Source organism: Pholcus phalangioides, unplaced genomic scaffold (genome assembly GCF_987345545.1).
Source record: "Pholcus phalangioides strain wild (caught in Gottingen) unplaced genomic scaffold, Ppha-v1.0 ptg000039l_1, whole genome shotgun sequence".
NCBI lineage: Eukaryota > Metazoa > Arthropoda > Arachnida > Araneae > Pholcidae > Pholcus > Pholcus phalangioides.
The window spans coordinates 27,388,090-27,413,966 of NW_028301625.1; the positions used below are offsets into that span (position 1 = coordinate 27,388,090).

At 34.7% G+C, this 25,877-nt stretch overlaps 1 protein-coding gene across 3 annotated transcripts in view; it reads left to right on the top strand.

Annotated features, from left to right (window-relative positions):
• The window catches only part of LOC149065784 (histone-lysine N-methyltransferase 2C-like), a 385,748-nt gene that overhangs the window by 321,234 nt on the left and 38,637 nt on the right, over positions 1-25,877 (top strand). For all 3 annotated transcript variants that reach the window (XM_089253606.1, XM_089253607.1, XM_089253608.1), the window contains 5 exons: positions 2,104-2,159; positions 6,805-7,066; positions 9,818-9,954; positions 15,574-15,666; positions 15,916-16,281. In XM_089253606.1, the coding sequence (XP_089109732.1) occupies positions 2,104-2,159; positions 6,805-7,066; positions 9,818-9,954; positions 15,574-15,666; positions 15,916-16,281 (914 nt within the window). The remainder of the gene's footprint in view (positions 1-2,103; positions 2,160-6,804; positions 7,067-9,817; positions 9,955-15,573; positions 15,667-15,915; positions 16,282-25,877) is intronic.

The window sequence follows — 25,877 nt, forward strand, 5'->3', positions numbered from 1 at the left end:
CCAGTGAATGCTTGCTCGCTCATCTTGAGCTTTATACTTCATATATAGGAAATTTCTGAATAAATTCTGGGATGCTGAGACCTATGTCACAAATTACCATGAGTGCTCGAGCACCCACAGGACCCCGGTTTCGACAGCACTGAGGACTGTGTTCTAATTCTCAGTTGTAATTGGCTTTACTAGGTTTCATTTGAATTAACCATTGTGGGCTCAAAATGACTGTGGTGCTGCAAAAATAAACAAATTTCAAATTTTCTCAGTAATAAGACTCTGCTAAAGATATTTGCTCTCTGTTCATGCTGTAAGACAGTGCTTGCTATGGGGGGGGGGGGGGGGAGATACATGGGAATATATGAAAGGGTTGTGCCCCCCCCCCCCACTAGCATCAAAGATTTGGATGGTTGATGAAAATAAGTGGTACTTCAGTTGACGAGCTTAATCCGTTCGGCCAATGTGTTCGTTGTCTGAACTGCTCGTTATTTGAATCAAACGTCTTCATAGAAAATAATAGAAACTTGGATAATTCATTCACATGAAAATGACTAATAAAAATGACATTCATTCAATAATGCAACAAAATAAATATAATGCCATAAATAAACATGCAATACGATAATGTTTGCAAATGAACTTACTCTGAACGACCAGAGAGAGAGGAAGACTATTGTTTAGGGTGACTTACTAGGGGACTTGAGAAGAAGTTAGGGACTCACTTCTGTATTCTTTTTGTGACTTTAAAAAGGAACCCTATCTATGACACTTACTTTTGCCTCTTTTTTTGTGGTTATTTCGAAAATGAGAAATTACACTACCGTTAAACAGATTTATTGCTCGCACTGCTACATCTTTATTTGTGGTGATTCTCTTCTACAAAGTTTTACACCGAATTCCGACCTCATAAACCTCCAGTCCCGTGGTCTTCCCCAAGGACACAATCTCTCCTTGTTCATGCGCTATCCCCCTCAAAGTCACGTTCAATAATGCAATTAGCCCACAGTTTTCTCCAAGGACAATTAAAAAATTCTTTAAGTGCACATACGCATGGTTATGATTCTACATTTAGTTTCATATCGTAAGCAGGGACATTCATACTGGAGTTCATTTTTACGAGTTAGGCACACTGACTGGAGACTGTAGGGAAGAATATCACCCACAATTTCATAGCACGTGTATGGACAAAAGCGAAAACCATCAGCTTAGTTGCAGCAATGTAAAATAAATAAAGTTCAAAATTTTTGCTTGTTAATCGAATAAAAATTTGTTCAAAATTTTTGCTCGTTATGCGATTTGCTCATTAACCGAACTGCTCGTTAAGTGAAGGTCTACTGTACATTTGTGAATATATGTATTGACATCATCATGCCCGCGAGAAGTTGCAAAAGATTAAAATAAATTTCTTATCATGGTTCTGTTATGTAAATTCACTCACGTTCCTCCAGTTCATTAAGACCCCCTTATTTTATTAACTCAACCAATCCCCCCCCCCCAGGGAATTGCAACTCTCAGTTTGGGAACCACTGATGTGAAAAAAAAAACATCCAGCGTGGTTCATTTTGTCGAACAAGAAAAGGTCACAGAGAATTCACCAAATTTTGCTTTTGATATGTAGTAGACACCCTGACAAAGTAGTAATTCAATTCTTGCACACCATTACTAAAGAAGTGTTTTATATGTTAATTGTTTATTTTCCCATTGTCTTGGAAAAGAAATCAAATTTATTATTATTATAAACAGTTGTCTCGTGCGATATTTTGCAGGATTTTCTTATATATGGCACCAAGTATGTCAAACATTTGTGTTATTTTCACGTTCTAGTGTTCTTCTTTTGTTAACATGGTACCACTTATCATGAGAATTCTAATGAATTTTTTTATGGTTTCAAAAAAATCACTCTTTAACAACTCTGAGGGTGTGAACCACACCTAGGAATATAAATTTGTAAACTTGATTTTTTTAAATCCATTTAAATTTAATGGGACAGTCTGTATTTTAATTTATTATACTAGTATTTTCACCCAAAATCTGATAAATGACTGCTCTAAAGAAATGCAATTAGAATTGTAACAATTCTTAACAATTTCAACATGCCTTTTTCTTTTCCAGTAACGTCTTATGCTGTCAATGATCTCACAAATATCTGCTATTTTGACAAAGAGAAAGTAAGCTATTACTTACCTTATTCCAAAATGACTTCAATATATGTTGCAAAGATAATAATTTTTAATCATAGTAAATCAAAAAATTATCATAGTTAATGCCTATTTTTTAATGTTATATTATTTGGTTTGGTCTGATTGATCAAAATTGTTGAATCAATTAAGCAATCGCCAATGTGGCGATGGCCTCAAATCATAGGGATCGATATATAGGGGCCGACCAAAGCCTGAATTTTGAACATTGGCCAGTAGGCTTTGGCTATAACATACACAGGGGTGGGAACTCTGCGCCAATTGTGCCGCACTGCGCCAAAACTAATATCTTGTGCCATCCTGCTCCAATAGCGTATTTCCGTATTTTTCTGCGCCAAATAGCGAATTTTACTTCAGTATGCCCGGAATTCAGGAAAGGACGCCAAAAAATTTTTGTTAATGCTAGCCACGAAACGATTCCTTCCGAGAAGAGAGTGTTTTATTCCACTATACCTAAACTATCGGCCCCTCATCGGGCTTTCCATCGTGAAAACCGGATATTGTCCGTGATCGTGGAACTGAAGATGGCTTGCAATGTCTTTCAGCTTTAAATTGCAAATGCGAGTGTTTCCGTTTAAAAAAAAAAGTCGCCACTGGAAGCAGCAGAAATTACTGTAGTCGATCGTCATTGTGTTAAATCCCGATGTTTCGTGACAAAAATTTTCATTCCGGGAGTAAAAAGCGCATGTCCGCCGAATTACGAATGTTACTTTAAAAACTTTGCCAAATAACGAGTGTCAGATCGCCAATCTTGCCAGATAATAAGTGCTGAATCGCCAAACATCATGTTGATTCTTCCGAAATTCTCTCCCATTTTGCAACAATTTTTTTCCAAGTATAAAAAAAATTGAAAACTTATAAAATTCTTTTAACTCTCATTTGAAGTGCTGCTGTTCAAGGCAGCAAATAGTGCCCTCAGTAAGCAAAAATCATCTTAGATAGACGGGTACAAAAAATTTTATGACAGCTGCTCTTTCAAACAAGGTGTCAAAAGCCTAAAACACCAAAAACAAAAATCAAGCTGACGAAAAGATGTTTGATAACAAAAGACAGTGCAGTTTTATTTTGAAAAGGGATGAGGGTTAACGAAAATATTCTTGTTAATTTCACTGCTCCAAATCCTGAATTTGCTGCTCCAAAACTGCTCCGAATCATGAATTTTGCTGCTCCAAAACTGCTCCGAAATGGACTTAGCAGATTGGAGGATAGATGACACTCCCTACTGAACACACCAAAAGTTTGGACGCACACACTAGCTCACTGTCAAGTTTCACCAACACAATAATCCTCTGACATAGCATAGTTTCACCTATACAAATCTGGCATAGCTCCTATATTGAGGTGTGAAAATATGTGGTAGTTGTGAGGTGGTAGATGAATGGTTGCTGACCATCAGGGAGAGAAAAGAAAATTGTTCCACCAGGAAATCACTTCGCAAGGATTTCTATGAACAAACATTAAAATAATTGGCTATAAATTTAATCAGAAAATATTATTGAAAGAGCTAAGGTTTTTTCCAAAATGAATAATCAATCAGAAGAGAATTTTACAGATTGATTTATTAGTAATAAATTCGATCTCTAGTCGATCTCCCTATTAGAAAGCCATCACACAAAGCCGCAGACCTACAATCATACAACCATTTTGAAATATAGATGGCAGCACTGAAAAATATTCACACAAAATTCTAGATACCCACAGTCTGTTAGATACACATGCACACTTCAGTTACACCTCATTTGGTAATAAATTGCCTATGGCAATAGACAGTAGGTGTGCTGTGTTTGAAAGAAGGCTGTAAAGGAAGTAAGGAGTAGCAATGCTATGGGATATTCATTTTAACTACAGTGCAACACTAAGAGCCTGCTATATTATTTATTATTAAGTCCTGGATGTTACTGACCTAAAAAATCCTGAAAAATGACCATAAAAATGTCCCAAAAACTCGAAAAAATGCCCTAAAAATTTTAAAAAATGTCTTAAAAACTAAAATAAATTTCCTAAAAATGCAGAAAAAGGCTATTAAAATAACAAAACAAATTTCTTGGGGTCAAAGGGGAAAGATCTTATAGTATCTATTGAGGATCACATTCATTCTCAACATTGGATTTCATTGATTTTTGATTTGATTAATTTTTGAAGAGCTGATAGACTTCTATCAGCATCAACAGATGTTATTGGAGATATTTGGAGGGGAGATCTGATCTATTACATGGTAATTCTCTTCAATTTGAGATGTTCATGTAAAGATATCAAGACATCAAAAATTTTTCTACTGGCTTCCCCTATTGTCTTTTCCCCTAGTCTGCTTTTTCCCCTATTATTTTTTCAAATTTCATGGTACCAAATTGGCCTACCCCACTTTTAGCACATAGACTTTATCAATAGCATCAATAAACCCCATACTGCAAGGACTGGAGGATGGAAACCCCCTCCCAGAATGGTAAAGATTGATCTTATGTACGCTTCATCAGTTCTTCAATACTCCCAAGGCAAAACAAAGCTTAAGAAATCTTACTTCATGCAGCATTCTTACGGATCAAAATCATTCAACATGAATTTGCAGATTTTAACATTTCACCTGCAGTTAAGTAATGAAAGTGACACATTTTTTTTTGAAAAATTTTCAAAGGTGAAAATATCCTAAAAATGCCCTTAAACCAGAAAAAATACCTTAAAAGTAAAAAAGTATTGAAAAATGCAAATGTCATCAACATCGGGGGCCCTGCTTATTACAAATACAAGTCTACAACAGGCAAAATGCCCAACGATGTGGTTGGGGAACATCCATAATAAATATGGATGTCATATGTTTCTAAAATACAGCAACCCTATTAAAAATGCAATTAACATAATATTCTACATCAGGGGCGGCTCATAATGAAGGCGCAAAGGTGCGCTCCCCTCAGAATTTTGTAAGCAAGAATGTAGCAGTGGAGAGGGAAAGAAAAGTTCGGCATGTTAGATCCCTCTACCTGGTGACGATAACCAGTGATAAATTTCCCATATGCAAGGAAAATGTCGGCTAAAATTGATATATACGTAGAAATTCTCTTGACATTTGTGGAAATTTTGAGTTCATCAAATAAAAAAAAAATATATTTTTTTAAATTATACATGCAGTTCAATATTTAACTAGGGTACTTGACTACATGTTTTTACCAATAGGTGGCAGCACATTTTTCAAAATGTATGTGGGAAAAATTTACTTGGGAAATTTTTGTTCACTTAATGATCAGAAAGTAACACAGAAAGGTCAAAATTCAATAACTCGAAAAACATGAACGATTTACTTTACACAAAAAGACAGGAGTTTATTAAATAGCAAAATTTTATTGTCAGAACAGTTAAGTTTATTGCCAAACAGGTGGTAATAAAGTTAATATTTTCATGGCATTATCTGTTGATAGCAACTGTTACTATTTTCTCATTGAAATTTTTGTTATTGAAAAATTTCATGCTTTTTTGTGAGAAAACATTACGATACATGCATACAATGAATGTTATTCAAATATGTCGGTTTCAGACTAATATTTTTCAATGTTTATTTGAAAACTAATATCCAAATTATTTTCTTTGGTTTACCTAATTTGTTTTTCTTTGGTTAAGCTAGTGAGGGGGCTAACTGTGGCCCATTAGACAGATGCAAGCCCTTAGAGGTTCTATCTGGCCTGCCACAGATTTCAAAATAATAGTTTAGAAGTTTTCAATTTCAGTGTTTTCAAAAAATTCATTCAAGGAGTTGTTCCATTTTTTTGCATATAGAAAATATAGTCGTGAGAATTTAAATAGAAATTGATTCAAAAATATTTGCATATGCAAAAAAATTGAACATAATATGCAATTCAGCCAGGGTAAGCTGGAATTTTTTTCTATCTGAACAGACATATGGAAGAAAATAAAACTTCAATACACAAATTATCTAATGAATTAGAATAAAAAAATTATAAAAATCATATTTGTGTAAATTTACTATTGGTATCTTGGAATAAAATTTTATTTCGGCACCCCCAGAAGGTTCAACCACGAGCCGCCACTGCTTTACATAATGTTACATTAAGCAACCTAACAATATAGAGTGTGTGCAGTATTAAGCTTCCACATCAAAACAAGCCATGTTCTAATGTGGTGTGTAAGAAAAGAATCTTAAAATTTCATTGTTAAATTTATAAAATCAGTTGCTAAATGATTGGGGGAAAAAAAACCACATCTTCTAATTAAGTTCTGTTTGAACCATTTAATTTAATTGTTAAATCAAAGTTTGATTATATTATTTAAAGTAGTTTGCACATAGTAGAAATTAAAATGAAAGTCATGTAGGTATCGCAATCAGGGCTGCAACTAGAGGAACACAGGTAGATCTGGTGCTAAAATGCTGGACTAGGGGGGTACCAAATTCACTCATTATTTGTTGAAAATTATGGGATTAGACTGCAACTGAAATCAGGATCACTTCAAGTTGAAAATTCTAAATTTGATTAGTGCAATATGATTTTTTGAAAGATTTAATTCTCTTTTTTTTTGTTTTCAATGTTTTACATTATACATGTAAATTAAAAAGCATAGTTAAGTTTTTTTATATTTGAATGTATGATGAATTTTTCACTCGTAACAGGACAAAGAAAACATTCCAAAGGCAGAATCAAAGTCAGATATTGGATTGCTGAAATCGAAGATATGTGGCATCAGTAGTTATTCTACTCCACTAAAAGACACTGGAAATGTTTCTGTCACACTTACTTTGTCATCCGCTGCTGCGGAAGACATATGTAGTGTTCTATCTCGTTTAGCTGAAGTGCTGAAAATACCCATTCCTGCTACATATGAAATAGTTGAAAGAACCTCCACACCACCTAGTCAAAAACTTGGCTTATATCGTAAGTAATTATGCAACAAAAATCCTTGTTATTGAAACCATAGAGTGAATAATGAAATATTCACAAAAGATCATTACATATTCCAACTCTGAGAAGATTAAAAATATAACAAAAAGTAATTAATTTCCAGATTGAAAAACTTTAATTCAACAATAAACAAGTGCATTTGGTTTATAATGTTTGGAAGAATATAGTATTGTAAATGTTATATTTATAATCTAAATATAATGTCAACTTTCACAGATTTTAATATATGGTTAGACCCTCTCATAACAATGTTGGAAAAACAGTGAAATTTCATTTTCCCTGATATTATTTGAAATTTTGAACTTTTTGATTTCATTGTAGCCTGCAACTGGTTATACAACCATTTAAATAGTCCATGCTCATCAAAGAGCTGAGCACCTTAGATTTAGAGCATCTTCATTATGATTTAGAAAAGCATTTTCCTTCCGCCCTTGTAAGCCCTCTTCTATGTGGTAAGCCATTGGGTGTCAAAGTACCATCGCAGCTTTGTTGGGGGGGGGGGGAGAGAGAGTTGCTGTGAGCTTTCTATATTGGTATGTGCCAGTTTGGTGCTTTGAAGTAATTGTTTGTGAGGCTTTGAAGTAATTGTAGGAGCCACAGATAGACATTGACTAGAGCAAGAGAAACGTGGGTGACAAATTTTGAGAAACCCTGTATTAAGCAGTATGATAATCACAGTTTTGTTGAATTTCTTTTACTAAAAATTTCCAGAGCTCATGAATAAACAACTTTCTGTTCTTAGCACCCTAGCACATTACATCCTCTTGCAGGCTGAGGGCGTCGTGCAGGTATTTTGAATCAGGGCTGCAACTAGAGGAGTGCAGATAGATCTGGTGCTAACATGCTGGACCAGGGGGTACTAAATTCACTCTTTATTTGTTCAAAATTATAGGATTAGACAGCGGCCGAAATCAGGATCACTTTTCATCATGAAATCTTGAGTTCAAGTCATGATCAACCACAGAGATGATAATCAAAACTTGGTTATCTGTTATCCCAACTGTTTTAAAAAGTCTGGAAAGGTGTCGAATATGCTTGCCTTTTCTCCTCTTTGGCAACAAATTTTATTGTCTGAGTAGTCAAATCACTAATTAATAAAAAAACTAGCAGGAATCCTACTTGCAAAATTAAAAAATATATATTAAATACAAATATTGTTAGTTTCTCACTTCCAATTTTGAAGCATGCATTTTGATAGCAGCACCACATAAACACCTAAAGAATATTCAGAGGATTTGTGGATTCACACAAAATCGGCTGACAAGTCATGTCGGAAGAGTTGCGGACTTAAGGTACTACTTCTATATTGAAAGTGTCATGATGACTCCACAAGCTTACGTAACTGTGATAAGGGGGTTCCCACACTGAACCTAAAGAGTGTCAACCTCTCTCTCTCTCAGTCATGGAAGAAGGCTGTCTTGAATCAGCTATAAACTGTCGGTTCTGGTTTAGTTGGATTTTCTGACCATAAGATAACTGGGGTGCTTCATAGATAAACTAAATCATAAATAAATTGGTAGTTAAGTAAATTATTTCTGCTGGACTGTTCTATATTTAGTAAAGAACAATGTTCATCTTGTCAGGCAAGAAAAATACAAAGAAAAGACACTCAAAGGTCATTTACAAAATGAATTTACATTTCAGTATGCAATAGACACACTGCAAATGTATTGAATTGGAAGAGAAAATGGCTGATTAAGTTTGTAAAAGAACTGTAATAAATTTTCATTCAAAGTGAACTATAAAAAACTGAATTTAGAAAAAATAATTAATGGGGGGGGGGAGTGTTTTTTGATTATGGATCAGTAGAGATTTCAAAGTTTTTGCTGTATCTTGAGTATAAATTTTCTCAAGGCTTTCTTTGAAAGTCTAAAATCATCAATCTAACTCATGCATTTTAGCTATAAATTATTAAAATGCAAAATCATCTAAATTAAACCAAGACAAACTAGATATCTAACAAGGAAAGGGTCCAAAGGTGTCATCCCCAAAAAGTTTCAGAAACATTACTGGTAATTCTACTCATTAAAATATGCACAAAAATATAAAAATATCAGGTGGAATTATTATGGATCACTCAAAAAAAAATTCAAATATTAATATTTTGAATGCCAATAGATGCCCAAAAATCCCACATCCCTAGAGTGTTATCGACGTCATTCAAACAACTCATGATCAGGTACAGCATACACAAAGAAGGGGGAAAGAGAGACACAAGCTGGAAGGAGAAGACTGAAATGCTGGCACGAAAGCACTAAATTTAAAAAAAGGATTATTTTTTTGCTTTTGCATTGTTCTATTTTGTCTCCATCTGCTTTCTTTCATTATTTTCTCCCCCCCCCCCCAACAGTTTTTTCTCTTCCTCACTTAGTATTCAACAGAAAAGAAAAAGGGGGCGCTACAGAATGAAAAGGAAATTTTATAGATTTTTCATACAAGAGGCACAAAAGGCAATAAGTAGCCAACTATTGCAATTTTTAAAAATTTTATGCGGCTTTAATAATTGAACTCTAGCTAATTTTTTTTAATGTATTTCTCGGTAAGATGAATTTACTTTAATTTTTTCATAGACACCTTGGATTCTTTTCTTGTTAGTGTATTTAAAATAATTGAGTTCAATAAATTATGCTAATAAGTATTTTTTGCTTTGTGCTGTTGATAAATTATCATGCGTACATGTGCAAATACTTTAATCAAATTCTTTTGAAATTTTTTTTTTCCTAGCAAAAAACTCAGATATCAATATTCAAACTCTATTGAATGGAAAGCCACGGTTTTGTCGTCATTGTGATATTGTTGTATTAAGTGCAGGAATTCGAAAAAAAGCATCAGATCTTGCTTGCATTACCAAAGAAGAGCAGGTAAAATTTTCTATTTCAAGTCTCTTGTATACATTTTTTTTCTTTGTTTCACTATCTATTGTGGTTTGTTCTATTTGTATTTATAAGTGCCTATATTTGCCTTCTTTTTTTTAAACATTAAACCCTTAACTGCCATGGGCATATTTATACTTCTTTACTCTTTGTGATCAAAAAAGGGTGGCACTAGGAAGCTGATCGTATAAGATTTCGTCTGCAGTCAAGAGGTTAACAGATGACTTTTCTTTCCAAATTCACCTAGGCATAATATCCAGAAACTATCTGTTTCCTTAATTAATAAAATTTTTTTAATATTCTGAATTGTTGAAACATTGACTTCTATATTCATTTTTAGTATTAAGGTGGTAGGATTTCTACCTGAATACTAACAACAAATGAGTAAGGAAACACATATTTTCTGGATATTATGCTGGAATAAACTCAGGGAAAAAAGTCATCTGGTCTTTGCAGGGACTTGAACTCAGACCCTCTTCAAACCAGGCAAGCATGTGTTTGAGTCCCGGTGGAAACCAGATGACTTTTTTTTTCCAAGTTCATCTTAGTATGATATCCAGAAAATATCTATTTCCTTACTCATTTGTTGTTAGTCACTCTCATCTGATACATCAACTGGTTCATCATCATCAGAGTTGCCCTCGCCATAAATTTCGTCAAATCTCCTCCTCTCTGCCCACCATTTTTTTTTTTTTTTAAATTAAATCATCAATGAAAAGTTTGTGATTTCTTACTGTCTGTATCAGCTCATCATTTTCGGCAATCATTTTATGTGTGTGCACAATTTTTTGATGAACCAGTGGTATATGTTGTTGCAAGTTATGAAGATGTGAGTTTTGAAGAGTTGAGTGATTTGTTAATATCTATTAATACCATCTATTTGTGAGAAACCTCCCCTATTTTTGGGATCCCATTTTTGGCAAATTAATTTCTTATACACGTTTATATACTGCACTTTCAATTAGAAAGAGTATTTGAATAACGTGCCTATTTGAGATACTATTTATTTTATTTAGTACCCTGTACAGGCTGCCCTAAATTGTTTGCATAGCAGATATCTCTAACGGTTGAGTATCGAAACATACTTTCAATTCTAAAAAATTTTCGAATGACGTGTAGTTACTTAAAATCTCAAAATTTGTGTGAGGGGTCGTATACATAAAAAAAATAAACAAATTATAACTTTTTATACAATTTCTGTGTGCTCTAAAACCCAATTAGAAAGTTGTTGCCCTGTCCCTTCTGAGACCAACCAAAAAAAAAAAATCCCGTTTCTTAGTGCAATATTCACTGAGATATTCGAATCCATAAAACGGAGGAAATTTGGGAAGAACTATTTTACCTGAATTTAATGCTGTTTTTTTTCTAAAATTTCCTCTTTTTTTTAAATTTGAATATCTCAGTGAATATTGCACTAAGAAATGTGAAATTTTTTTGTTGGTCTCAGAAGGGACAGGGCAACAATTTTCTAATTGTGTTTTAGAGCACACAGAAACAGTATAAAAAGTTATAATTTATTTATTTTTCTATGTATACAATCCCTCACACAAATTTTTGAGATTTTAAAGTAACTACATATCATTTGAAAACTTTTTAGAATTGAAAGTATGTTTCGAAAGTGAACCGATACAGAGATATCCATTGTGCAAACAATTTGGGACAGTCTGTATATACTGAGATACAAAATTCAAATTTTTATATGATCCCCTATTCTCTAAATTTTAATGAAAAAGTTGTATTCGCAACAGAAAACGTCCATGTTTCTAATGGCAACATTAGTTGAGATATTTTGGTTAAAAAATTATAGAAAATGAGGATAAGAACAGCAGATATTAGCAGGCAAGCTTGTTCTATGCTCTTTCCCTCATTTTTGATGAATTTTTTCAATTAATATATCTCAAATAATATTGCACTTAAAAACATGGAATTTTTTGGGAGGGAACTCAGGAGCAACAATTTTATTAATGGAAATTAGAAGACACGGGACCTATAAAAAAATTAAATTTTGTATCTCAGTAAATATACAGCCTCTAGCAAAATGACATATTCATAAATGGGCACATGTTATTTGAAAACATTTCTAATTAAAAGTAGGTTTCTATAATCAACAATTCATTAGTTATTCAAGCTGTAACAGACTCAAGTTTTCTTCTCTTATATATATTAATGTATACACACACACTACATCGGCTTAGAACATACTATTGAAATTTGAACATTTTTCGAATTTCTAAAAACACTTGATAAATTGTTCAGAAATTTCTGGCTATGTAAACTTCATACTCACACTTTCCAGTGAAGATTTAGTTACAAATACATTTAAGGAGACTAACAAAAAAAAAGTAAATGTGAAAGATGTATTTGATTAACTCTGTATCATAAAAAGCTGATATTGATTTGTAATTTTCACAAAATATTTTGGTTGATTTGTGCAATATTTGAAACTTCGTTATATTGTGGAGATGATGATTGCAAGGAAGAAAATTCATCTCTGCCTCTACGGAGACTCAAACCCTGGTCTCTCATTTGCCAGACATGACTTATTTACATTGGAAATTGTAATTTACACATTTTGTACTGTGCTAGTGGAAGTGGTCTTGAAGAAGCATCATTCCTTGAAAAACTTGCATGTCTTCATAATTTACTGTGCATCGAGGAAGAGAGTTGACAGACTGGACTTTGGAAGACTCCTCGAAAAAAGAATGTAATATATATTGTGAGGAGAAACAGAAAAAAAAATTATCTGTGATTACTAGTCTACTGTTTTGGCCTAAAATTGTTTTTGTTACCAAGTCATTTCTGTCATTTTGCTTTGGCTCAAGTCAATGTCATAGGATACGGAAATAGTGCTGTAAATTTTTTCATTTTTAAAAATAATTTTTTGAGTTTTTCCCATGGCTATGATTTTGATTATGATGTCTTACCCCCCCCCCCCTTGTCCTACTTTTTTTTAGTGAAACCCCTGGAAATGTCATATACATATTGGTATAAATCGAGAAGCTATCAATACTTAGACATTTTTTTATGGGCATTGTAATTATATTTAAACATAATTATTGTTTTTTGAGATAATTCCTCTTGTATTGGGTTGCTTTTCAGGTATATTTGGCATCACATTTTTTGTGAGCATCACTTTTCAGCCACCTCGGTGGGCATTTTGCCTGTTGTGGCTTTTGTGTTTGTATTCTAAAAAAAGGAAGAAAAGAAAGAAAGCAAAAAACATATCAACAGCAAAACAATATTTATAGAGAACCTAAATCTCCTGTATCTGGAACAACCAAAATAATTTTTTTCACACATGCATATCTTTTTCAGACCCTGCATGCACAAATGTGTAGGTTGCTTTTCCTCACTACATTTTTTTTTTACCTCTGGGAGTTAAGCTTCAGGGTTCATACAATCCTTGAAAATCCTTAAAAGTCCTTGGAAAAAAAATTCATTTTCTAGTCTTTGAAAGTCCTTAAAAAATCATTTCAGTCCTTGAAAGAAAAATCATTTTCAAGTGCTTTATAAGTGCTTGCAATCTTTTTGGTGTGAATTTCTTCCATAAATTTTTGTCCCTCTTCAACTAAATCCCCCCCCCCCCCTCCAAAACATATTCTGCCAGGGTGAAAATGTGTAGAGCAACAATGATTATGGGAGAATGTTCAAAACAGGACATGGTCATGCATACCTGAGATATTTCTATGCTTAAAAAGATGTTGCCTGAAATCTGTCAGCGGAACACTGCTCTTAAAATATAGCTTCAAAATATTTTAAACTATTGAATGTCAGTTACAAACATGTTGGCTGACCATATTTCCTCGATAAAAATTTACCAATTGTCACCAAAAATGATGCCAAAGGTAAGCAGAGTGCAAAAAACACCAAAGGCAGAAAATAAAGCACCATTGCATTGAAGCAGTAGATTTAAACGAATTCTATTGGGGAAAAACGTGAACATGACAAATATGTGAGATGAATACTCATATTTAAAGTCATAATTATCACAATATAATTCATAGGATTGGGAAAATAATTTAATACTTAATTTCAGTAAAGAATAAAAATTTCAATAGGCTCTGTTGAAGATATACGGAAAGTAATTGGACATTTTCAGGGAAAAGTCGGGATGGCCAAAATTACATGAAAATATGGGAATGTCTCAGGAAATACAGGTCATATGGTCACCCTAGATATGTGATTACAGGCTTTCTAATTTTTTTATCAAAGGCAAATTTCAATACTGCTTCAAACATAAAATCATTTCTGCTTAAATTTGATTTGCATACTAAACTGCAATGGTTTTTTTAATAGCAAGACCTTTAGAACTTGACTTTGTGTAAAGTTGAAATGAGAACCCTAATTGTTTTAAAAAATTATATATCTTTAATAAATTATCATTTCAAACTCGGAATTAAAAAGGAGTAAATAATGAATATAAATTAAGAAAATCCAATTAATATTTCATTTAAAAAAAATCATGATTTTTTTCAACCGTGATATGAAGGTCATTCAATTTTAAAATTTTTCCTGGAAAAGTGCATGGATAGTCCTTGAATTTTTTTACTCTGAAATCGTACGAACCATGAGCCCAGACTTAAAGGATTGTGTAAATTTTGAGTTAGAAATATGGTTAATATGAACTTTGTTGACTTTTATCAGATGGCAGCACTTGAAGTTTTAGAGGTTTTTTGAGATGGTTTCCAGGAGAAAGTGTCTTGGAGAAAAGTGTGATGTATTACATAAAATTTAGAAATAAAATTCTGTTAAATTTTATTTATATATGAATATACCTTGCATCATCTTGGCTGAAAAAAATTTGAAGTGAATCATTTTTTCACAAAAAATAAAAAAAATTAAAAATTTGAAAAATATAAAGATTTGCTGACATTTGTTTTTAATGTATTTTTTGAGTATCCAAAATGCGAAAGCATTTTTAAAATTTCAAGAAATGAATGCTCAGGTCCGAAATGGATATGCAAAGAGAGGATGTATATGAGGTTTGTGACCATGCATCAGGTCTTTCTCTTGCCTAATAATGAAACAATATTTCTTGAAGAAGTAGTGAAGTCGGTTACCATGAAAAATGTTGTGTATTGACTTTGGATAAAATCAAGTTTGCAACACTTGAAAAATTCTGGAAAATACTGTTATAATGGCTTTATGATCATTGTTGAAACAGATTCTGAATGAAACTTTCAGGCTATTATTGCAGAAATTCTGAGATATGAGAGCATTCGCCAAAACGGTATGTATGAATGGGTCAGTTCAGAGGATTTGAGTAAGAAAAATGTGCAAATACATAGTGCACATTTTTTTAAAGAAAAGAAAGCACGATTAAGTTATGATATAATTTTGTTAATTTTAAGTGAAGTTTTAGAAATGAAAAGTATTTTTTATTGTGTTTATAAATAACTTGTTCAAATTTTTATAACTAACTTGTTCATAGTTCTACAAATACGTTTATTCTTACTCATATCTAAAATTTCTTTCATCAGAAAGGGTTTGATCCCCTTTTATTTTGGATAAGAGTACTTATCTTTGGGTCTACTGTATTTTTTAAAATAATTATGGTGATAAAATAAATTCTGTGTGGATTCATTGTTTGCAATTATTTATCATTAGGAGGAAGAAGAAGAAGTAATTTTTTGCAGCACTAACTGTTATATGCAATTTGCCTTGACTCACCGCTCATCAGGTAGTAACTTGGAAGATAAGGTTAGTCAAATATTTTCACTGGGTTTCCTGTTATCTAAATGAAGTGTGTAAAACCATTTGAAAAGTTCAGTACTAGCATACTTCTACAACTGTTACTAGTGTAGCTTACATACTTCTACTCATTTACACCAACATAAAGTGAGAATCAAACAATGCATTATTAAAATTTAGTAATTGAAGCAGTGTGTAAGTTTTTAAAATAATTTGTTTGATTCATTCTATAAGTTCTTATTGCTATTTTTACTGAAGGAAGCAGCAACAGTAGTTGCACATCAAGGAGAGAAAAATGAACAACATGATTGCACTACAAGTTCTGCTAAACAATCAGATGAAGAGGATTTATCAACTGAAGAGTCAACAATTCTTATGGATGACATGATTGGTGGTGAAAGCAGCTCTCAAGAAAGTAATTCCAAGATTTGTATTGATGCATCAGATGAAAATACTGTGATTGATGAAATTCACATGGAAGTAACAGATACGGAAGACCTGAAATCTGTTGATACCGAAGAAAAAAAAGTTGATACACAAAGCAGCGCTACAATGAATGAAGAATCAGTGAGACTTTCACTAAGTTCAAATTGTGAAAGCGCAAATATCAAAAGAGAGAATGTGGTAAATTTAGAAAATTTTCAAATATTTTTCTTTAGTTCATATTTGTGCTTCAGGTTTTTGTGTCACGTTCTTTCAGAAATAAACTCTAACATATCTACAGGAAATTATAATTAACACTTTTATTTCAAAGTTTGAAATATAAATAATTGACAATATTTTAAAATTTGGCATAAATACTTGTGATGTAACAGAATTTGGTTCAGTAAAAAAAAAAAAGTTTAAATTTTTAAGTTAAAAAAAAATGCAGCTAGTGGAATAGTCTGTGTTTATCATGATAGTAAACAATGCAAAAGTAATTAAATTAAGCTATTACATAGATACTCTGGCTTACATCAGTAATTCATTCCAAGACTGATGACACAAATTGAGCTAAACTTTTCCGATGGTGATACATCCTCCTGGAGAGGGGGGGGGGGTAAATTTACAGATTTTCTTTATTCTTCCTTATCCATCTGCCTTGTTTTTATGTCACTTTTCTCTCTTGGAAACATTTTTTTCTAACAACACGAAATGAAAAAAATTTTAGCTTTGTTCAAAATGTTTCTAATCAAGAAAAATAATTTTTATATGACAAGGCAATGTAAATGTGGGCTACATAAGTTGGGTATAACTGTATAAAACTTAGTTCAATTAATAAATTTAAACTGTCAACAAGCAACATAAAAGATGCTCAATATTCTGTCCTTGGAATTTTGATACAAGCAAAATACCAAAATATCATGTTGAACACATTTTGGAATTTTTGATATAGGGTCATTCAAGTATCGTCAAGTCAACATCAATGGGAGGGGGGTTTCTGATTTGTTGACTTTTGATGATGGGGGTTGGATGATGCTTACAGCATCAACTACTCTTTATAAAAATATGAAATATTCTTAATGGCATCTTCATTAGGAATGTAAAAAACGAGAAAACATTTTGCTGGTTTGTGGGCAGGCACCTGAACTAACATTCTCCCTATTAGGGAGACTAAAGTCTCCCACAGAGCCACTTTAGTGATCTCAAAATGTTTTGTGGATCCAAATGATCTGGAAATGTGTCTGGGCCGCTTAAATGCTCTGAAACTGTGTCACAGCATCACTCAAGTGATCCTTAATTATGTTGTGGAGCACTTAAGTAATCTGGGAATGGGCTGTGGGTAACTTGAGTGAGATGTTAGAACTGCACTGGGTGCGGCTTAAGTGCTATAAAACTGTGCCACGGGTCACTTAAGCAGGGTTCGCACATCCTTACAAACTCCTTAAAAACTCCTAACTTTTCATTTCCCTCTGGAAGGGCCCTTATAACTCCTTACTTTTTGCAGCCACACCTGAAAAAGTCTTTTTTTTTTCTCTGAAGGGATGATCTTTCTTAGAATAGGCATTCCCCACGGTGATGAATAGCATTGCCTAGAAAAATAAGAGGAAGCTTCCCCCGAATATAAAGAGGAAGAAAGGAAAAAAAAAACCGCTCTCTCCCTTTGTAATAAGAAATGTGAAAGCAGGGGATGGCTTTGGAACATCCAATGGTTGTGCATACCTGCCAACCGTTACGATTTTGTCGTATTTAGTAAGTAGGAGTAGGCTTTTTGCGCCGCGTGAACCTAACTGGATCATTTCGTGTCGGCTGAAATGAGTTACATAATGACGTTACGCATTTGCGTTTTCCAAGCGTGGCGCATCGGCTCAGGATGGCTATATAGTATATGACCCTGGCATCATCTACTCTATCGGCTGCATGCTCCGGTTTAAAGGGAAGAGACACAACACGAAAATGAAGGGAAGATCGCTGAAACGCGCGGCACACAACGCTTAACACCTCTAGAAGCAGTCAAAGAGGGAAAGTTTGTTCGCAAATTAAAAATAAATTTGCATATGTGCCCTGCCCTTTTTTTTTTGCTGTAAAACTTGTAAGTTATGAAGTTTGCTACGACTCCTTAAAAACTGCTTGAAACTCCTTAAAAAGTCCTTAAAAACTCCTTACTTTTCATTTTGAAAATTTTGTATGAACCCTGCTTAAGTGATTTGTGAATGTGCCATGGACCGACTTGAGTGAAATGAAAATGTGCCACGGACTGCTTAAATGCTCTGGAATTGTGCCACTTGTCACTTAGTGATCTGTAAATGTGCCGCTTAGTTCATTTTCACAAAATTAAGTTTGGGGCAGGCCAAATCAGGTAACTTTAAAGGCCACATTTGGTCCGCGGACCAAGGGTTTATCATATGTAGCTTTGAGGGTGGGTCACAATGAATTTCTTAAAAATAATTTTTTAGTTCTTCAAATAACATTGAAATTAACAGAAATTGCTTATAATAACATAGAAAGGCATTTTCTTCTGAAATTTTAATTAAAAAAAATATTTTTTGGATTAAAAAACAAATTTTTATTTTTGATCGTGGGGGTGGCAAGCCCCCTATCCCCCTGCGTATGTCTTTGATCCCACCAATATGCGATAAGAAGTGGGTGGCAGAGCTGATGATGAAATTTAGTTGAGAAGGGGGAGGGGGTCAAAAATGACTAAAAATTTCCTGCCATAATACTTGAACGGCCCCTATATTGGGTGATGTTGGTTTTGACTTCAGCTAAATTTGACGTGTCCATTAAACACAACATTCTGTAGACGTTCCCAAATCCAAAATCACATGGGTTTGGCATATTCATCTGCTACAGAAAAATGTAAGTGGATTATCCTGTCACGTATCTGCAATTAACTTTTAAACAGTTACTTCACTTGTGTTAATGCTGTTGTGAAGTATTTATTGTTGCACCACCGTGACTTTCTAGAAATGAAGAGGCAACTGCCTATATGGACTTTAGTTTTCTTAGATTCTGTAATTTCATTTACTACATAAACCAGAGGTCTTCAAATTTTCTCCAGTCACAAGCACTATGAGCACCCAAGTGGTGCAGTGGTAAGATGCTAGTCTTACACTATGAAGAGGTTACTGTCAAGGTTCATGGGTTCAAATCCGGACAAGAACATTAAGAGAGAATGAATTCCTTTACCTACCGAGTCTAGCGTGACCACCGATACGTGGTTCCTTCACTTCCTGCCCAACTCTTATGGTTGGAAATTGCAGTATGGCAGTATATGATCAGAGTTGGTGTGCATTAAAAGCCACGAGCACTGCCGGTACCCATCATCAAAAGAAGAGCAACCTTACAGCAAGTTTGACATACAAATACATGAAATCAGGATGATTTCACTACTTGAATGCAATTTGTACAGGGTGTTAAATTGAACGTTGATCAAGTGTTTGTGAGCACAAAATTAGACGAAAGCATTGAGCACTCAGTACTTCGGGGAGCACAATGTTGCTTGCAAGCAGCATGTTGAAGATGCCTGATGTAAACATTCTGATTTGTTGTGAACATGCAGAGTTGCCAACTGCTATGGATTATCTGCAATTTCTACAGATGGCTGTGCTTAACTACGGAGCTATTATTTGCCTAACGTAGCTTAGTGCCACCAAAGTATGGGAAGCTATTGTACCAGATTGGTATACCCCCGGATTCTATGTTTTTATACCCCAGGTTTTCAGACAACAAAATGGAAAACCAAACAATTTTTGTATGACAAATCATTTATTCACACAAACTAGCTCTGATTCAGGCTTACTAAAACTTTCAAAAATTGTAATAAATTTTACTAGTAAAGGTCAGTCACAGAGATCAATCGAACAGAGTTCATGAATAATTTCAAGGTGTCTCACAGAATTCTGGAACCGTACATCTGTAGTTCACAAGCCCGTCAAATGTGCTAGACAGTTTTCAGAAGTCAAGATTTCGGACAGTGAAAATGGTGAATTCTTTACTCATTATGACAAAAGAGCTGTAACATCATTAGATTACGATCACTGTATCATCACATTGAACTATTGTCAAATCTTGCAATAAGTTTAACCATGATTTCAGTTCATAATTAAAAACATCTGAACTGATGGATGTGCCTCAGCACAGACTATTAAGTATTAAGACTCGTATTGGATTAATTTCTCCATTAGTAGGAGTGCAGGAACTGAAGTAGACACGAGAAGTGAATTAAAGAGCAGCTTCAGTTATGAGCTGCATATATATAAAACAATAAATAAAGAAGTCATCAAAGTCATTTACATATTTTCACAATATTAAAATATTTGAACAACATCAATATTTCAGATATTAACAATGCGATCATCCCGATCGCCGACACATGACCACTGCTGTGGATTACGGACAAGAGGCAGAACAAAAGGTAAACAATCATGTATTTAACTGAATATATTTATAACTATTGGGATCTTTACCCTACTGTCTATCACTCCATTGAAGGGGAAAGCAACACAGAATCGTAACCTAAGTCATGGTTTCGGTGTTTGTAAGAAACATTCCCTCTATTTTTTTAAATATTTATTTTACCATCATGATCTGTTTTGTCTGTGTGCAGAAGGGAATCTATAAGGCCAGGTCCATACCTGCCATGCTGTTGGATGCCCAAATGCACAAAAACCTTTTTTTGCTGTCAAAAGCACTCCACACACACATCAAGGGGTATACCACCTTCTGATTCTTAATAATCAATCATCCATACATAAGAATCAATTTGTAAGAAGTGCATTAAGAATCAAGCTCCAAATACAACCACGATATGATTGTTAAAGGTAATTAAGATTACATTGTAACATGATGACCTAGGGTACTTCATAAATTCCATTTTCTCATTAATTTCTAATCAAAAGATTAAGATGGACAGGCCGCAGAAATTTCCCTTTTGGAAAATTTTGACATTGCCCAATCAGTGCTTAGCTAAAAATTAACAATAATGTATTGGGGATAAGATGGGGGAGAGGAAAAAGAATTTTCTAATGACGCTAGCCTGAAATAATGGCAGAGTTTATTTAAGGAAATGTGAATATGGTTGCGCAGCAAAATGATAAATACATACAGTAAAACTTTGATTAATCATCACTCATTTAATCACCAGTTTCTGATTACTGTCAAAAAAAATGCATGAGTATCAAGAAATTGATTTTACAATGATTAACAACAAATAGAAGGTTACCAAAACATTGTTTTTTGCTAAATCCAAAAAACCTGGTGCTTTCAAAAAATTTAACATGAACGCATTGCCTGTGAACTACACTGCTGGCCACCCAAATTGCAACACCAAGAAAGACAAGAGATATCGCAACAATATTTATTTTGTAGATAACATGTTGACCAAGCATCAAATGATTAAATTTATAGACTTCTGTGAAGTGTGGTTCCTGCCAAAATCAGTAGCCAGAGTAGCCGCCATTGTTGGAGATCACCGCTGCCACACGCCTCGGCATTGATTCAAAGAGACTTTGGATGTGTTCTTGGGGTACAGCAGACCAAGCAGCTTCCACGCGTTGCCAAAGTTGATCTGGTGTGGCAGCTGGGGATGTAATCTGGGTCAATCGTTGAGCAACCATGGACCACATGTTTTCTATCGGCAAAAGATCCGGAGAGCGAGCTGGCCAGGGAAGCAATTCAATCTGGCGATTGACGAAGAACCTTTGGACAATGCGTGCCACGTGTGGTCGCGCATTATCCTGTTGAAATATGGCTGTGGGCAAGCCCTGAAGGTAAGGAAGGACAACTGGCTCCAACACCTCGGAGATGTAGCGCTGGCTTTTTAAAGTACCGGCAATGCGTACTAGAGGAGTGCGAGAGTGATATCCAATACCGCCCCATACCATAATACCCGGTGCAGGACCAGTGTGGTGGTGCATAACGCAGCTGTTCAGCATTCTCTCTCCACAGTGTCTCCAGACTCGAATCCGACCATCGTGGTGTTGCAGACAGAAGCGTGACTCGTCAGTAAAGACAATTTCATTCCATTGTGCCGTCCACATCCTTCTTTCATCGCACCATTGGCGGCGGAGACGTCTATGGTTCTGCGTCAAGGGTAGAGGAAGCAATGGACGTCTTGCGGACAGACCACTCTGCTGTAAACGGTGTCGAATGGTACGCGCAGACACTGGATGATGCGGTACAGACTGAATGTGCTGTGCTATGGTTCGTGATGTGGCTGAGGGATCCGTCACTGCCATACGCACAATAATCCTGTCATCACGTGAAGTGGTGCACTGAGGTGGATGCGATCGAACACGTCGGTCCGTCGTACGCTCCTGCATCCAACGATCACATATCCGCATTACAGTTGTTTGGTTTCGTCCAACACGACTACCGATTTCCCTGAAAGATAATCCACAATCTCGGTTGGCCACTATCCTTCCTCTGCCGAACTCGGGTACTTGATCAAAAGATGATCGCTGTTTTCTACGAGGCATAATTGATCGTTTTTTTTGAAAAAACCACAAGAAAAACACAATTGCTGTACTTCTAATAGTCGAAATCTCCAAGCCTTAAATAGCGCTTTGAAGTGGCGCCACAGGGGCACGTGATGTGCGTCTGCACTGAAATTCTAATCATTTGCATATCTCACCTCCGCTAATGCATGTTGTAAATTTCATATTATTTGCATGCTTCCTTCAGGGTGTTGCATTTACGGTGGCCAGCAGTGTATTATGGCCAAAAAAATGCTTGGATGAACCAAACAATTTTTTTCATAATGGTTCCATAACGTTTTTGTGCCTCAAGGTAGAGCTCATATGGCTGAAAAGCATTTGTCGCAGGAAGCACCACTGTTAATGGATAATGCCCTGACACACCCTTCTTGTGAACTCGAAAGTGATTATGGGACCAGGGCATAACTGAAAATATGAAGCGACATTACAGCAAAGCTTTTATTGAAGGCTTGCTTTTATCTGATGATGCCACGACTGTCAAAGAATTTAGATGAGCTACATCATAAAGGGGACACTATTTTCAGTGTTGCCACTGACCTTACAGTGTTGAACCTACAGAATGGGTGGATAAACTCTTGCCTGAACCTATTGATGAAACTGAAGGAACTGAGACTGTTAGTGTTGATGCGACTGTGTAACAATGTAGGATAAAACATTGAAAACATTACGCCAAAAGAAATAATAGATTTGTTGGAATGTGACAAAATGGATGGAGGATATTAAATTTTGAACAATGATGAAATTGTTTCTAGTGTGACTACCATTGAAGAAGAAATTGTGATGATGATGAAGGATCAGTTTTTAACCAAAAACTTACAACTAGCCACTCAGAAGTAGAAAAAATATTATCGAAGTGAATCAACTGGTTTGAAATGCAAGTGGAGGCAAATGTAACACAGATCTCACTTCTGCGTAACATATACCAGGTGTACAAGTATGAAATGCGGATTTCAGAAAACAGATGGTGCACCAATGCAGTTTGTGCTACGAAGATTTGACACTGCACCATTTTGTTGTGTCATCAACAAGTGTCAGATGTGCACGAGTGATAAATTGGAAAAGTGTGTGCATAGTGTTGTATCGTTGTGTTCAATATGTTGAAAGTTATACTGAACAAAGAGCATTCACGGACAGCATTAATTTTTTTGTTTTCATTTGAAGAAAACTGCTGCTGAATCGTACCGATTACTTTGAGAAGCTTATGGTGAACATGCTCCATCGCAAGATACGTGTGAATGATGGTTTCGTTTTTTCAAAAGTGGTGATTTCGATGTTGCAGACAAGGAACATGGAAAACCGCCAAAAAAAAAAAGATGTGGAATTGGAAGCATTGTTGGACGAAGATGATACTACACAGACACAAAAACAACTCGCAGAGCAATTGGGCGTTAGTCAACAAGCTGTTTCCAATCGCAATGCCCCATGACAACGTGAAATGCTCCTTGACAATGTTCAATGGTCAATGCTCCATCACATACAGCAAAAGCGGTTTGCGGCACGTTGGAAGCACTCAGCTGGAAGTTCTACCCTATGCGGCTTACTCACCAGACTTAGCTCCTTCCGATTACCACTTTTTTGCATTGATGGGTTACACACTTTCTGAGCAACGCTTTGGTCCGTACGAAGATGTGAAAAAATAGCTCGATGAATGGTTCGCAGCAAAAGGGGAAGATTTTTACTGCCGTGGTATTCACAAATTTCAGGAAAGATGGGGGAAATGTATAACAAGCAATAGAGCATACTTTGAATAAAGCACTTTTTATCATTCTTCCGAATTTAACGTGTTTTTAAAAAAAAAAAAATCCGCATTTCATACTTGTACACCTGGTAGAACATTTTGCCTCGCAGAAAGTTCGAGCCTCAAAGACAGAAGGAGATGACAGATTATTTTGAAGTAATGTAAATGTAGGTTTATAGTATTATAATACATTTCTGTACATTACTTCTCTTATATTGATCGTTTTGTAAAATTAAATATAATATGTATGCATTATTTACTTTTAAAGGATTTCATTTTCGTCCCAAGCCCTCAGTGAAATCATGTTAATGTACATATGTATTAAGAAATTTCAGTTATCCGCCTGTTCGGTTGTCCATCGCAGCCCTGGTCAGATGGTGACGATATATCGAAGTTTTACTGTAATGCTTTTTTAGCCATGTTGCAGTAAAAAATTGAAACATATACATACTTAATTATTCAATATGATTCAAATCAAAAGTTCTTCCCAAATTCATGGGAATGGAGCCTTGCCACCCTCCACAAAGAGGGGCTATGCTATATATGTTATGATGAAAGTCAGATAAAAAGAGCTGTTATTATCAATGATCGCTGGCCATTGCGGTAAGTTTGATAAATTTTGCTCACATACCACTGATCTGTCGTATTTACAGGTTATTATGCACAATCATCAAACATGCTTAATGCGTTGAAAGATTCATCGTTGTATTTGTATTATGTATGTAAGTAAAGCAAACATTACAAGTCTAACAATAGTTTTTATAATATTCTTCATGTATACTGAAATTATTTTTCATGGCAAAATGCGCATAGCACTGTCCATGTATCGCATAGCTGCTTCGTGGTCAGATAAAAATAATAGTGATCAGAGATAATACAGTAACATTAAAAATTAGCATCGCTTCTGTAATGTTGGCTTTTTTTACATACATTGAAGTGTGTGTGGTAAAAAACAAATGCAGCAGCAGGTTAATAATGAATTTTATATTTATGTACAATTATATTTTGGTCGATTAGAGCTTATATATTTTGTGGGAAAAATTCAATTTTCTCTTAATTTTTAAACTAAGAAAAATTTTCAAATCCTATAAATTCCCATAATACAGGGTGTTTCAAAAAGAATCATCCGATTTTAAAGAAATCTTAACTATTCAGCTGTTAATCCGTTTTGATCAAATAATGTATAGGTAGAAAGGTGGAAATCTTGAGTTTCCATGGTTCGTACAGTCCTTGAAAACCTTGAAAAGTCCTTGTAAAAAAGTTCATTTTCAAGGCCTTGAAAATCCACAAGAGTCCTTGAAAAAGAAATTTTTTTTAAGAATTCTGCGGGAGTCCTTGAAAAAAAAAGTTTTTTTTCAAAATAGTTTTCGCCACTTTTTTTTACTCCGTAAGTGACGTCCTTAAAAAAAGTGCAAAGCACAGGGAAAAAGCCTTAGCAGGGCCCCCAACAACCCACTTCTAGGAAAACTCGGCTTTATAGTATCACGTATCCTGTGATCATATGTAGACGTATATGTAGTCATTTTAAGCCATTAAACTTTTGTACTAGGTATTTTTTCTGGAGG